At 33.9% G+C, this 12,381-nt stretch overlaps 1 protein-coding gene across 1 annotated transcript; it reads left to right on the top strand.

The window, feature by feature from the left end:
- The first annotated feature begins 537 nt into the window (after positions 1 to 537).
- Positions 538 to 6,806, top strand: LOC149142876 (uncharacterized). The gene is made up of 10 exons (XM_089451612.1): positions 538 to 709; positions 806 to 907; positions 1,039 to 1,161; positions 1,789 to 1,949; positions 2,118 to 2,220; positions 2,331 to 2,392; positions 2,826 to 2,987; positions 3,174 to 3,308; positions 5,466 to 5,696; positions 6,012 to 6,806. Exons 1-10 carry the CDS (start codon positions 538 to 540, stop codon positions 6,330 to 6,332), a joined length of 1,572 nt encoding a protein of 523 aa, XP_089307738.1. The 3' UTR covers positions 6,333 to 6,806.
- The last annotated feature ends 5,575 nt before the right edge of the window (positions 6,807 to 12,381 follow it).

Below are 12,381 nucleotides of genomic sequence, written 5' to 3'. Positions count from 1 at the left end.
GTAATCTATTGTAGATTTTTAAATATTACATAAATTTAATGGATATGAATTAAGTCAACTCAATCGTTAGAACTTTCATTTCCATCACATATTAAGAACCATCATATATTAAGAATCTATAATCTAATTATATCTTATATTAAAATAGATTTTTAAATATTATAGAAATTTAATCGATATAAACTAAGTTGAGTCAATTGTTAATATTTTCATTTCCATCACATACTAAGAACTTATAATCTAATTATATCTCACACTGGCATAGATTTTTAAATATTAATTAGGCCGATAGGCTTTCCCTTTGGAACAGACTTTCGTCGTCCCTTTTCCTCCCGTGCTGACACGTGGACAGTTATGCCATCGATGGATTTCTCCCTTCCCTTTGTCTCCCGTGCTTCTTTTTTTTGAGAGATTGACACCTGGCATTCTTCAGACGAGAATTTACATCTGTGCACAGTTTTTTTAGGGCCGCTCTCTACTGACATCTGTGCACATTTCGTGATATTCGTCGCGCTTTTCCTCCTTCAGTTACTCGTCATGGCCTTCATCCTTCAGTTACTCGTCATGGCCTTCATCCTTCAGTTACGGGCGGAACATGGCCTTCATTTCTGTTATGGGTGGAGGGTTGTTATCGGCGGAGAGCTCGAGAACCATCGTCCTCTGAGTCTTTGCGGTTTGTTTCTGAGCATCCTGGAACTCTGCCGCAATGGTTAGCCAGGTAGGTTTTGTTCAATCTTGGATGCTGTTTAGCAGTTAAACCAGGTAGGTTTTGTTCAATGTTGGATGCTGTTTAACAGTTAAGCAGGTAGGTTTTGTTCAATGTTGGATGCTGTTTTTGAAAAAGAGAGTGGGGACCGAGATTGCAGTGTTTGCTTCAGAAAAAAAGGCGTTGTCTTCAGCTTGCTTGGTACGGATAGAGTGTAGAATGTGGGATGCTTGTGAATGAATGTACCGCTGTTCTACTGTTTAGTCAGTGATTTTGGGTTACGGAATGAATATGGGTTTGCGTGTTTTGTGTTTTTGGAGTAATGCTGTTAGGTCCTCATGAAATGTATTTGGGATTTTCCTGGTTTTTCTTCAATGCCGGTGGATTAGAGCCTGGTAAAGCTGGGATTATGCATGGGGGACTTTTCGGTTCAGTGGAGGGAAATGCAGAGTTAGGTTTGTAACATCTTCAAAGCTGAGAGAATGAGAGTAAATGCGTTTTCTTAGTTCGGGCCTGTTGTTGAGATGAATTTTTGACGTGGGTTTTCGCTTTTCTTGATCGATTTCTGTCAAATAGAATGTCTGCTATTTATGAGAGATGAAAGATGCTGCTTGTTTGTGATGCATCGTGAGATGGTTTTGTTGAGTATCGGGGTTACACAAACACATTTACTCGAGGTTTTGATTTTTGGAGAAATGGAAGATTTTTATTTCTGTTAAATTTTTGAACTTGGAATTCCACAAATCTTTCCCTTTTTACATGTCCTTGTAAATCGTTGAGAAGTAAATTTATAGAAACATCTTCAATGAAGCTTTGTAATAGTTCAAATACTCCTTGAGAAAGAACTCCATAAGGTTTCTGTAATATCTTGAATTCTGTGAGACTCTGTTTTATGTTGAACTCTCTGGGACTCTGTTTTTGGTTGTTTGACTTACAGTTGTATCTATTTATTTTCTATAAATTTTGTTGTCAAAATCTTGAATCAACTGAAGTAATTCTATATGCATTTTCATTCTGTAATATGGGACTCTTATGCAGGCCCACGGTTTTCTGATTGTTGTTACTTTTGTGATAATGAGCAGACGTTAATGTCCAGTGTAAAGATAATGGTTTCTTTGACTGGAATTGTTGTGTAAAATTCTTCTCTGTTGTGGAATCAGGGATGGGTGCTACTTTGAACGCAGGCAAACCCAAGAAGGGTTCGATAGTAGCAGTATTTGGCCTGGGGACTGTTGGGCTTCCTGTAAGTACTAATAACAAGTGCCCTCTTTATGTTCCACTGTATGCATATTAGTATATGTTGCAGTTTTAAAGTCCTCAAACCTTTTTCTAGGGACTATTCTGTTCACTTCCCCTACCTGCATTTTCATTGGGACCAATATGATGAGGGTAGAGTTTAATTATATGTTAGCCTTCTGACCCGAGTTTAACTACGCAGGCTTGTGAAGGTGCAAGAATTGCAGGAGCTGCTCGAATAATTGGAATCGATTTCAATAATGAGAGATATGAACGAGGTAATTGTATATTTCCCACTTCCATTATTGGAAAATCTGTGTACATATGTTGATATGTTGACTTGTAGAATTGCCTTTTTAACCCTTTCTTGTAATCTTTCCTTTCTCAGCAAAACAATTTGGAGTAACGGAATTTATAAACCCTAAAGAGTACGAAAAACCTATTCAGCAGGTACGTTGAGCTGCCCAAAATGATCATCAAACTCTCTCCCAGATCAGAGTATTGGTTGCTTTTGACTAGTGTGGTACTTTAGTACTTAGGTGGGGGAGATTTTAAGTTTTCGCATGGAGTGCACTCATTCACCATCCATTCAAAGCAGTGTAGACTCTTAATTTCCAAACACTTATAAAAAATGTTTACAGGTAATTGCGGAAAAAACTGATGGAGGGGTGGACTGCAGCGTCGAATGCACAGGGAGTATTGAGGCCATGGTTCAAGCTTTGGAATGCTGCCATGATGTACTAGCTCTTGGTTTCCTTTGGTTGAAGATACATCAATCATTTCAATTCTAAGCTGTAGCTTTAAAGTTTAAACTGATTGCTTCGATTTAATTAAGAAAATGCAGGCAATGCATATGTTTGATATCAGAGTTCTGTTTTTGCAGGGTTGGGGTGTAGCCGTTTTAACAGGGGTCCCTCGTTCAGACGCAGTCTTTAAAACGAATCCTGTAAACTTTCTGAGCGAGAAAACGTTGAAAGGAACCTTCTTTGGAAATTATAAGCCTCGTACTGATTTGCCAGGCCTTGTAGAGATGTATTTGAATGGGGTAAGACTTCATAACATAGTTGTAACAGCTTATTCAAACCATAATTGTAGATAATACTGTGTGGTCATATTTCCTAGTTGTTTTTTTTTTGTCCGTACCATGACGGGAGCAATCTATGCTTATCATATCTAATTAGAGTTATAATTACGGTTTTAATCTTTCCTTCCTTGATTGTTAAATTTGCAGGAGCTTGAACTGGATAAATTTGTTACAGACAAGGTTTCTTTTGCTGACATCAACAAGGCATTTGATCACATGCTTAAAGGAGAGGGGATTAGTGACAAATATGAACACAGTTGGAATATCTCCAATGTTATGAAGGCATGCTGAACTATTTCAAACTGTTATGTGATTAATGTCGTGGCTTTTATGTGTAACTATGGTATGCAATTAAAGTCCTGGAAAGCATGTAAACAGTTATAATAATTTTACCAGCAATGGTGCATAATCTGGATTCCTAAGGTGATCGATATCTCAGATGATAAAATGAGAACAGAAAGCAGTGCAAAAATGGGGATTAAAAAAAATGTCACGCAATGGTTTCAAAAACATCAAAAAAATGCTGTTGGAGTCTAGATGTTGAGGCTCCTAAGTCTGCTGAGTCTCCTAAGTCTGCTGCAGACTCAGCAAATACTCTCAAGAACTCCCATATGAGAGCAGTCAGACCTGAGTCAGGTCTGACCCGAGTTTCAGCAAAAGAATTGAAAGTTGGGAAAAAAGCGCAAGGGGGAAAAGAGTCCTGTTTTACTGTTCAGAAAATATTACTTCCAAGTCAAACATATTTATTCAGGAAACTCAATTTCGAATCCCTGAAGTCATTAAGAAACAGAAAACAAAACAAACTGGAAGTTACCAGTCTGCGGACTCCAGGTTGTTTTAGCCATCCCCGTGTCAAAGCTCATACCCCAATGAATCAGATAACTTTTGCACACACCCAATCTAACTGACCTCAGCCACTTGTGGGAATCATATTACCACTATTGCTTTCAAGGCAAACGTTTCTTGAAACAGTACTAACAGATATCGTATATCTTTTTTAGTATAATCTGTAGAATTTTGAAACTTTTCCAACATTTCCTGTGAACTCTCATCAGGGAAAATAGATATGACAGATATTCATATAGAGACAAGCCCTCTATATCATAGGTGCAACAAAATATATAAGAGTTCAGTTTTGCAACAGTTAACGGAGGTTTTGCAATTTTTATGCAGGTAATGGAGATTTTGCAATTTTTATGCAGGTGTAAGCAAGCCTAATATGATTTCACAAAATTAGACAAGAACAACAAATCGTTTTGCTTATGACTGCTTTCAGCTATTAAAATAATAATAATAATAATAAATAAATAAATTATTATTTTTCCTTTTTTACTATAAAATTATATTCTGAAAAATTTCATGCAAATTTTGTTAGCTATTAAAGCAACTCCAACTTGGATCCACACAGAGTCCAACATCACCAACTCAAGTTGTCTTCCATAGGACATGATACACGAGAGCAAATTCGGATATTTTCTAGATATGGCTCTTGGGCCTTTACTCCTTGGAAATTAGAAGTGCTATCATTTTCATTTTGGAGGACAGGTTTGTTCAGTTGACATTCTTTAATGTAGATTACAGCTGCTGGCTTATAATGTGGATAAGTTTAGGTCCTGTTCATCTTTTTGAAAGGTAAATGAAATGGTGTCATTGGTTGCCATCTGAAAGTTTTTGGTGCGTGGAGAACAGTTTTTTTGACTTATAGCTTTATCAGTGAGAAAGGTTTCATATCAAATTTCCTCGTGATTTAATTGCATCAGCTGCTTCCTTAACTGTATTTACGCTGCGGTCTTCAGTCTGATTATTATTGTCTTTCACCTTTTCCTGGAAAAAAAAATGGATTAAAAGTTAATTTGTTCGACAATGCCCCGTTTCAAAATGAATCTATTAGTAAAAGCCTTTTTACTTTTGGTTATGATGTAATGAATCTATTAGTAAAAGCCTTTTTACGAAATTTGTATGTAAAATACTATATGTTGATTTCTCCCAAGCCCTCCCCCACGCCCATCCCAGTATTTATTTTCTGTATCAATTTACTGTTTTGTGAGTGAAGCTTTCAAGTAACCTTTTTATTGTCTTTTCTTGTCGTGTTTTGTTCCTGTGAAATGCAAATATTGAAAATATTTTTAAAGATCTAACAAGACTGTAATGGGATATCATAGTCTTGAATCTTGATTAGATCAGTGTAATTTTTCTGTTGAGCAGTATTGCAAATATCTCCAATTTCTCCTGAGTTTTTCAGGTTGCCAATTTGTTTGATGGTTTCAGAATTCTTCATGTCTAAGTTTATTCTTGTTGATTTTCTATGATATGTTCCTCCATATTTTTGTTAAGTTACTTTCTGGACCTTCTGCGATATATCCCCTGAAATGATATTTGAAACAATGCTATAGAGTGTTCAAGGATCCTGGAAATACATTTTAAGCTTTTAACTTCCAGTATAAGTGCCATGGATTAAATAAACTCTTCGCTCCCACGGATGGCGCCTTTACTTCCCTCAGGCCCCAGTACAAGGCAATGCTCCGCACGCTCACGGACGAGCAGAAGACCTCTCTGGTTGAGTACCATGCAGTGCCTATGTTTTACTCACTGGGGCAGTTCCACAGCCTCAGCGGTCCCCTGTCTACAATGGGTAGCTATAAATTCAATGTCTCTGCATTTGGAGCTCAGGTTTGTATGAACATGATTTCTTTTTCTAGAATTAAAATTAATATGGGGAGAATTTTTAGGATGAAATTGTGCAGAGGATTTTATATATTTTTAAAATTTCAGTGTTCTTTTCACTTATCATTAAAGACTGAAAATTTAGTTCTTAATGATGGAAAAAGAGTCGACTTGAAACATTGAAAAAATATAAAATCCTCTGCACAATTTCATCCAAAAAAAATTCCAACTCTGAAAACATACTGTGTGTCATCAAAATCAACAGTTAAATTTTATCAGAATTTAATTTTTTAAAATTTCGTTTCTGTAATTGAACATCAGGTGAACGTCTCTACCGGCCTGGTAAATGCCCCGCTCACCAGCAGCGTTTTTTCTCAGGCCCCAGTGGCTGTCTACCAAGTTAGTAAGGTATTGCTTCCTGAAGAAATTTTTGGGCTCCCCATCCCTACCCCGGCTCCCAGCCCGGAGCCCGTCTCAGCCCCTACGCCTGCCTTGTCTCCCTCAGATGGAGTGCAATCGCCTCTGAGCTCTTCTGATCACACAAATGCAGCTGCTCATACTTGGCATTTGAATGCAAAAGGCTCTGTGATTCAATCAGGGTTATTCATGTTTGTGTTTCTATTTCTGCTTCTGAATCAGTAATACATTTGATTGATATATTGAACTAGAATACATAGATAGGATTTATTGGGGGAATTCACCATTGCAAAACAACAGAGATCTGCATTTTGTTCAGCAAATCAAAATAAATATGTCAGAATTTGAACAGATTATAGGAAAGGATCTTAAACTGTAACTGTGTAATGAGCACAGCAGATGCCGTATTTTGGGAATCAAATATGGAATTCTTATTTATAGGGGCAGGGTTCAATGGCTTGGCATAGTAAGTCAAAATGCTGTATTTTGGGAATCAAATTTGGGATTCTGATTTAAGAGGGGCGGGGGTTCAATGGCTTGGTACAGTAAATTCAATATAAAATTCTGGATTTTAGAAGGCGTTGGCCTGCAACGACACCCGGATCCACCATTGGTAGGCCGGGTAATAAATGTATAAGATACATGTAAAGTCGATGGTATAATTAATTGAAAGGATTGAAAGTAATTGAATTATTTTTTATATGATATGCAGGAGATATATGCAGAGCAATGTAATTATTAGATGCTGGTCTCTTTTTAGTTGAAATTTGGTTATACGCTTTTCAGATTGTGAATTTTAGTGGCTTACTGTAAATTTTAGTTATTTAAGAGAATTTTTCCTTGCTTCTCTGATTCTGTCCAATGATGGGCCAGCTGCAAATTTTCCTGATTGAAATTTCCATTTGACCTCTCTCCAATGTGTTTGGAATCTCTTATCACCTGTAGACAATTTAAACCTTTCTCTATTGCTATTTTCAGAATCTACCAAAAAGCATAAAGTTCTGCTCTGTTGTTTGATCCATCTCCTACAGCTCTGCTTTGAAACTGATCTCGTAATTGTCTCTTAAAGTAATGCCTCATGATCCACAATAGCTGGGATTACCTTGACAAGCCTCGTTGAAATAACTCCACACTATTGTTATATATATATATATATTCAATCAATTAGTTTTGAGTATTTGCTTTCTAGATTGTTACCGTGACAAATCTAGGGTAATCCCTGACAAATTATGCTTGGGGCTATAATTGTGGAGCCATTGAGTGCAGAATTGATGCGTAGATCCTGTAGCAAGAGAGATCTGAACTGTACAGGGCGATTGAAGTAGGCAAAGTGTCCAGGTTACAGATGTAGCGGCAAAGAGTGGCCAACAATGGGGTGGCACTAAAACTACTTATGTGATAGATACGGAAGAAGAAACTCATCACAATTTCGAAAGTATTCATATTTGCCATTTAAAATGTAAATTCTTCTGATTCCTTTTTCAAGAAAACAGTGGGAATTTATAGATTGTTTTCTTTGTTTACATTAATGATAAAAGATCCAGACGAAATTCCCTGAAGGCTTGTTCTTTTTCAGGGTTTGAGTGAAAAATGTCGCTGCGTATGTATCCTACTTATGGAAAAGGGTATAAACAGTTTTGGGGCAGCAAAGATTGCTCCAGAGAAAATTCCAAGAAACTGAAATCATTTTAATTGAATTTGAAATTGTAGAAACCTTGAACCCCTTTCTTGGTTTGATTTGATGATTGGTCTGAGTAGAAGGAAAACTAGTGTATGGGAGTATGGGAGTGTAGAAGGAAAGATATCTGGAGACACAGATTATGTGAGGAAGCAAAACACAAAGATGGTCTAAAACTATTGTTAGAATTGGATATCAAAGAAACCTGTTAACCTATTGCGAATGAGTGATGCATAAGCAGTGTTAAGTGGGGGCAATTGGTGTGTGACCAATGTTCTGTGTGAACTGGCGATCATTGGGAGTTGTTATCTGGAGACACAGATTAAAGTATAACTGAAAATTTTGGTTGAGACTATTTCCATTTTTGGAAAGCCAAATTGTAAAATGACCTTTAAAGGAAGGATGTGTAGGGATTGCAGAAATTTCCAGAATCAAATTCTTGATGTAAATTTTTAAAAATTCACCTTATATTAGAGGTTTCTAATTTTTTTGAGAGCGCTCTTTCTTCTTTTTAAACCCCTTAAAGGTGGGGTGGGGATGTAAGATATATATTTTATTTGTAGAAATTCAGACAAGTAAATAGAACATTTAAAATATTTGCACTGTTTTGCCTCTTAAAATGCTTGAAAATGAAAGTTTGAATTGTATCTTGGACAGAGCATAGATTAATAAGTGCTAAAAGCTTGCTTTGAGGGCCAGAGAAATACATATTGTTTTGAATGGTGGGTTTGCCAAAATGGAATCTAAAACCACTATATTTGAGGACTTAAGTATGTAAAACAAAATACTTTGAAAAATACAATACATGAATTTAAAATCGGTTTCAAAATTTTAATAATGTTAATGTTTTAGTTCTACTGTCAACCAGTAATGTAAGTGATTTGTTTTAACATTTGTAAATCACAAATTTCTCCACTTTTCATTTACCATGTACAACGTTGTAATTTACTTTTCATTTAGAAAAAAACCGTGCTGCCAATAATCTATTGAACCTATTGAGCTTTAAGTATGAACGCGTTCTACACTTACTATATTAATATGAATGGTTTGGTTTTGGTTTTGTTCTTCTAATATCAAATGTACTGGTACAGGATGGTCAACGTGGTTATTGCCTTCGTCACTACTTACCTTTATATATGCTTGACTATCTATAGAACTTTCTTCCTTTCACTAATCCTATCGGTCTCTCTTTGTACCTTTTGGGACAATTGCTAGTAAATATAAACTAAATCAAGTTTCATTTCCATCCCATACTAAGAATCTATAATCTAATTATATCTCATACTAAAATAGATTTTTAAATATTACAAAATTAATAGATATAAACTAAGTCAATTGTTAGAACTCTCATTTCCATCGCATATTAAGAATCTATAATCTAATTATATCTCACACTGAAATAGCACAAACATGACCTGGAACTTTCATTTCCATCACATATTAAAAATCTATAATCTAATTATATCTCACACTGAGATAGCACAAACATGAACTGGGACCATGAAAGCATATTCTATTCTTGACATTATACATCGATTATTGTTTCTTTCACAACTGCAGAATTTTGTATTTAAATGCAAGGAAATGAAGTATGTGAAATACTTTACCATATAGCCTGATTAAGATTACAAACAAAACATAAAAATAACGTCGATCGCTGTGATATTATTTCCATCAAAGTCACTAATTATATATATATATATATTTAATGCGTTACACTGTATTTAGATTAATGATTTGATGAAGCTGAAACTCCATATCTATCGATTAATATACAATCGGTGACATGTTAAAATTGTTGTCTCTGATCTTTAAAAATTACAAAACTACACCACAATTATGCAGCTATGATTGAAAATTGAAACAGTAACGCAAGAAAAGCAACAAGGGCCCAATGTAAGCAAGCAGGTGGCATGTTAAAATTGTTATCTCCGACCTTTAAAAATTACAAAACTACACCACAATTATGTAGCTATTGAAAATTGAAACAGTGACACAGAAGAAAACCAAGAAAACCAACCAGGCCCAATGTAAGCAAGTAGAATGATGAAAAAACTAAAAATTATAGTTTTGAAAGTTTTTATACCAATATAGATTCATTTTAAATAAAGATAAAATTATAGTTCCGAGACTCTTTATCTCAGTATAGATTCTTTTTAAATAAAGATTTAAGATGAGTTGAGAGAGATCTAACTTTTTTTCTTGCAATTTTTTTATGAACAGAAATTATTTAAATGTTTTGTATAGTGATTTAATTTTCTATTTAATTTTTAGATTTTTTTTTAAATTTGATTTTGCTAAATATAAACAAAATTTCAACTTTACAAAATTTCAATTTTAATGACGAACAGAATTACACATTACACTAAACTGTTTAATAAACCTCTCTAATCAATAACCTGTTCTTCGTAATCCTTAGCCTTTTAAGTAACTGGTATGATTAATAACGAAATATTATTCTTGAAAATGTATAAAGTATTAAATGTTTATATCAACCTAGATTCCTTAGTGGAGAAGGATTAAATTTTTAAGCTCTTGAAAAAACGCATGAGAATTATCCTTTATTCTTTTCTCATCAAACTCATACAGAAATATACAAAGAAATGCTTATTCATTAGGGATCAAATAAACATTGTGATGGATGATAGACTAAATGAATGGGCATTATTTTTCTAGTTTGCTCATTATTTTTATAATTTAATTATGAAATAAAAAATAATGATGAAATTTTTTATTATTATTAATATTTAAATTTAAATTTTTATGAATTAGTTTTCTAAATATATAAGTTTTTTTTTTTTAATATAATAAAATATAATAGGGTTGTATTGTAATTTTAGAATAAGATTTAAAATTGTTTTTAATTGATTAAAATTTTTATTTTTTAAGAAGTTATTTTAATGGACTATTTTCTTGTTATTCTAACTGTAATTATCTCTTTATACTAATTTGACAACTCGGTTATGATAGTAAGTTGTTTAGTTGTTTTAAAATAATGACTATATTTTAAGAAACATGTTTGTTTCGAAAAAAGAGCAATCTAATTACTTTAAAATTTGAACTTTGGAATTTAGTAATACAATTATTGGCAGGATTATGATTTTTTGTTATTTAAATTTCATATTTGAATGCATAAATAGATTATGTTTCCTAAATATTTTTTAGTACAATAGAATTAAAGAGACTAAAATACTCAAATTTACAATTCCAACAAATTCCTATTAAATTTCAAATAAAACTAGTTGTTGTCCCAAAAGGTGCAAAGTACACTGAGGGAATAGAAGATTTGGGAAGATCATCTTGAAAAACTAAATGACTAAATATATAATCTCTTATTTCTATGAGAATAAATGTTATATAAAGATCAAGGTCAATCTCTTGTCGATGTCCTAGAACCCAACGACTCATTCCCTAGGCCGCACAATGGGTCCTCTTGCTAGATTCCACTAGTCTAGTCGACACTACTTCAAGAATGAGGCTAATGTTCTTAGTACAAGAAGAGCACAAAAATTGTTGGATTATGAAGAGAAACCTTCTACTTCAGTGAAAGCTTACTTGTTGATGGAAATTTGTAGTTGCAACATTTGGTTATGCCTAGAGTAAGACGACGAACAGTACACAAGTACATCTGATGTAAATTCTAGCATAATTACCAAAAATCTCACAATCATATAAATGAATACATCTAGAAAATATTACCCTAAAGCATTCATTAAGATTCTCTTGATTTTAACTTCGTGTACTTTAAAAAGTGTCATTGGGCCATAATTCATCTATGAAGTTTTCCCTCAATGGCATTTTAATTTAACATTAAGTTGATAAAATGAACATAAGCAAGGAAATATCACAACTTTAACATTGATAAAATGAACATAATCAAGGAAATATCACAACTTCAACATTGCAGCTAAGTCTCGATAAAAAATAAATAAAAATCAATCACAAAATGTAAATTACCATAAACTTTGAACCGAATAACAATGTAACGCAATCCACAACCCAAGCCATCCCAATACATCATGCTTAAAATCAATAAAAACAATTCATTAGCATTAAAATATGCACAAGAAAACTTTGTAACTTTAGAACCTATTTCCTATAGTCTAGAACCTTTTGTTTGGTATATGGAAAATTTCCAAATATAACTTGCACCCATCAATCATAACTGACCACAACCTACTTTGGCTTATCAAGCCAACATCAACAGGGTTCCTCAAGCCTTTAGTCAACATGGACACCCTCTCATGAAAATTGGCAAAACTTCTAGTAAACTTCTACCCATACGACTCGTTTGCTAAGATAGCAGGTCTACTTTGTAGTTCTCTTAGAAGGATACAAAAACTGCACTACAAAAGAGACCACAATTCATTTATGTCATCATAAACAATCCAATAGATGATCAAGGGTTTCCAAACAATTTTTTAGTTTCCAACTTCCACTCCTATCTGGGCATCACACATTCTTAATATTACAAATGACGCGTTACAATTTTTTAGTTTCCAACTTCCACTCCTATCTAGGCATCACACATTCTTAATATTACAAATGACGCATTAGTATTTTGATGACTATCTACATTTATAAGCCATTTATTTT

The sequence above is a fragment of the Pinus tabuliformis genome, chromosome X, assembly GCF_031772625.1.
Source record: "Pinus tabuliformis cultivar Carrire ecotype Pingquan chromosome X, CPIR1, whole genome shotgun sequence".
NCBI lineage: Eukaryota > Viridiplantae > Streptophyta > Pinopsida > Pinales > Pinaceae > Pinus > Pinus tabuliformis.
Note: the sequence above shows the minus strand (reverse complement) of the source record. Positions and strands in the feature narration are given on the sequence as shown.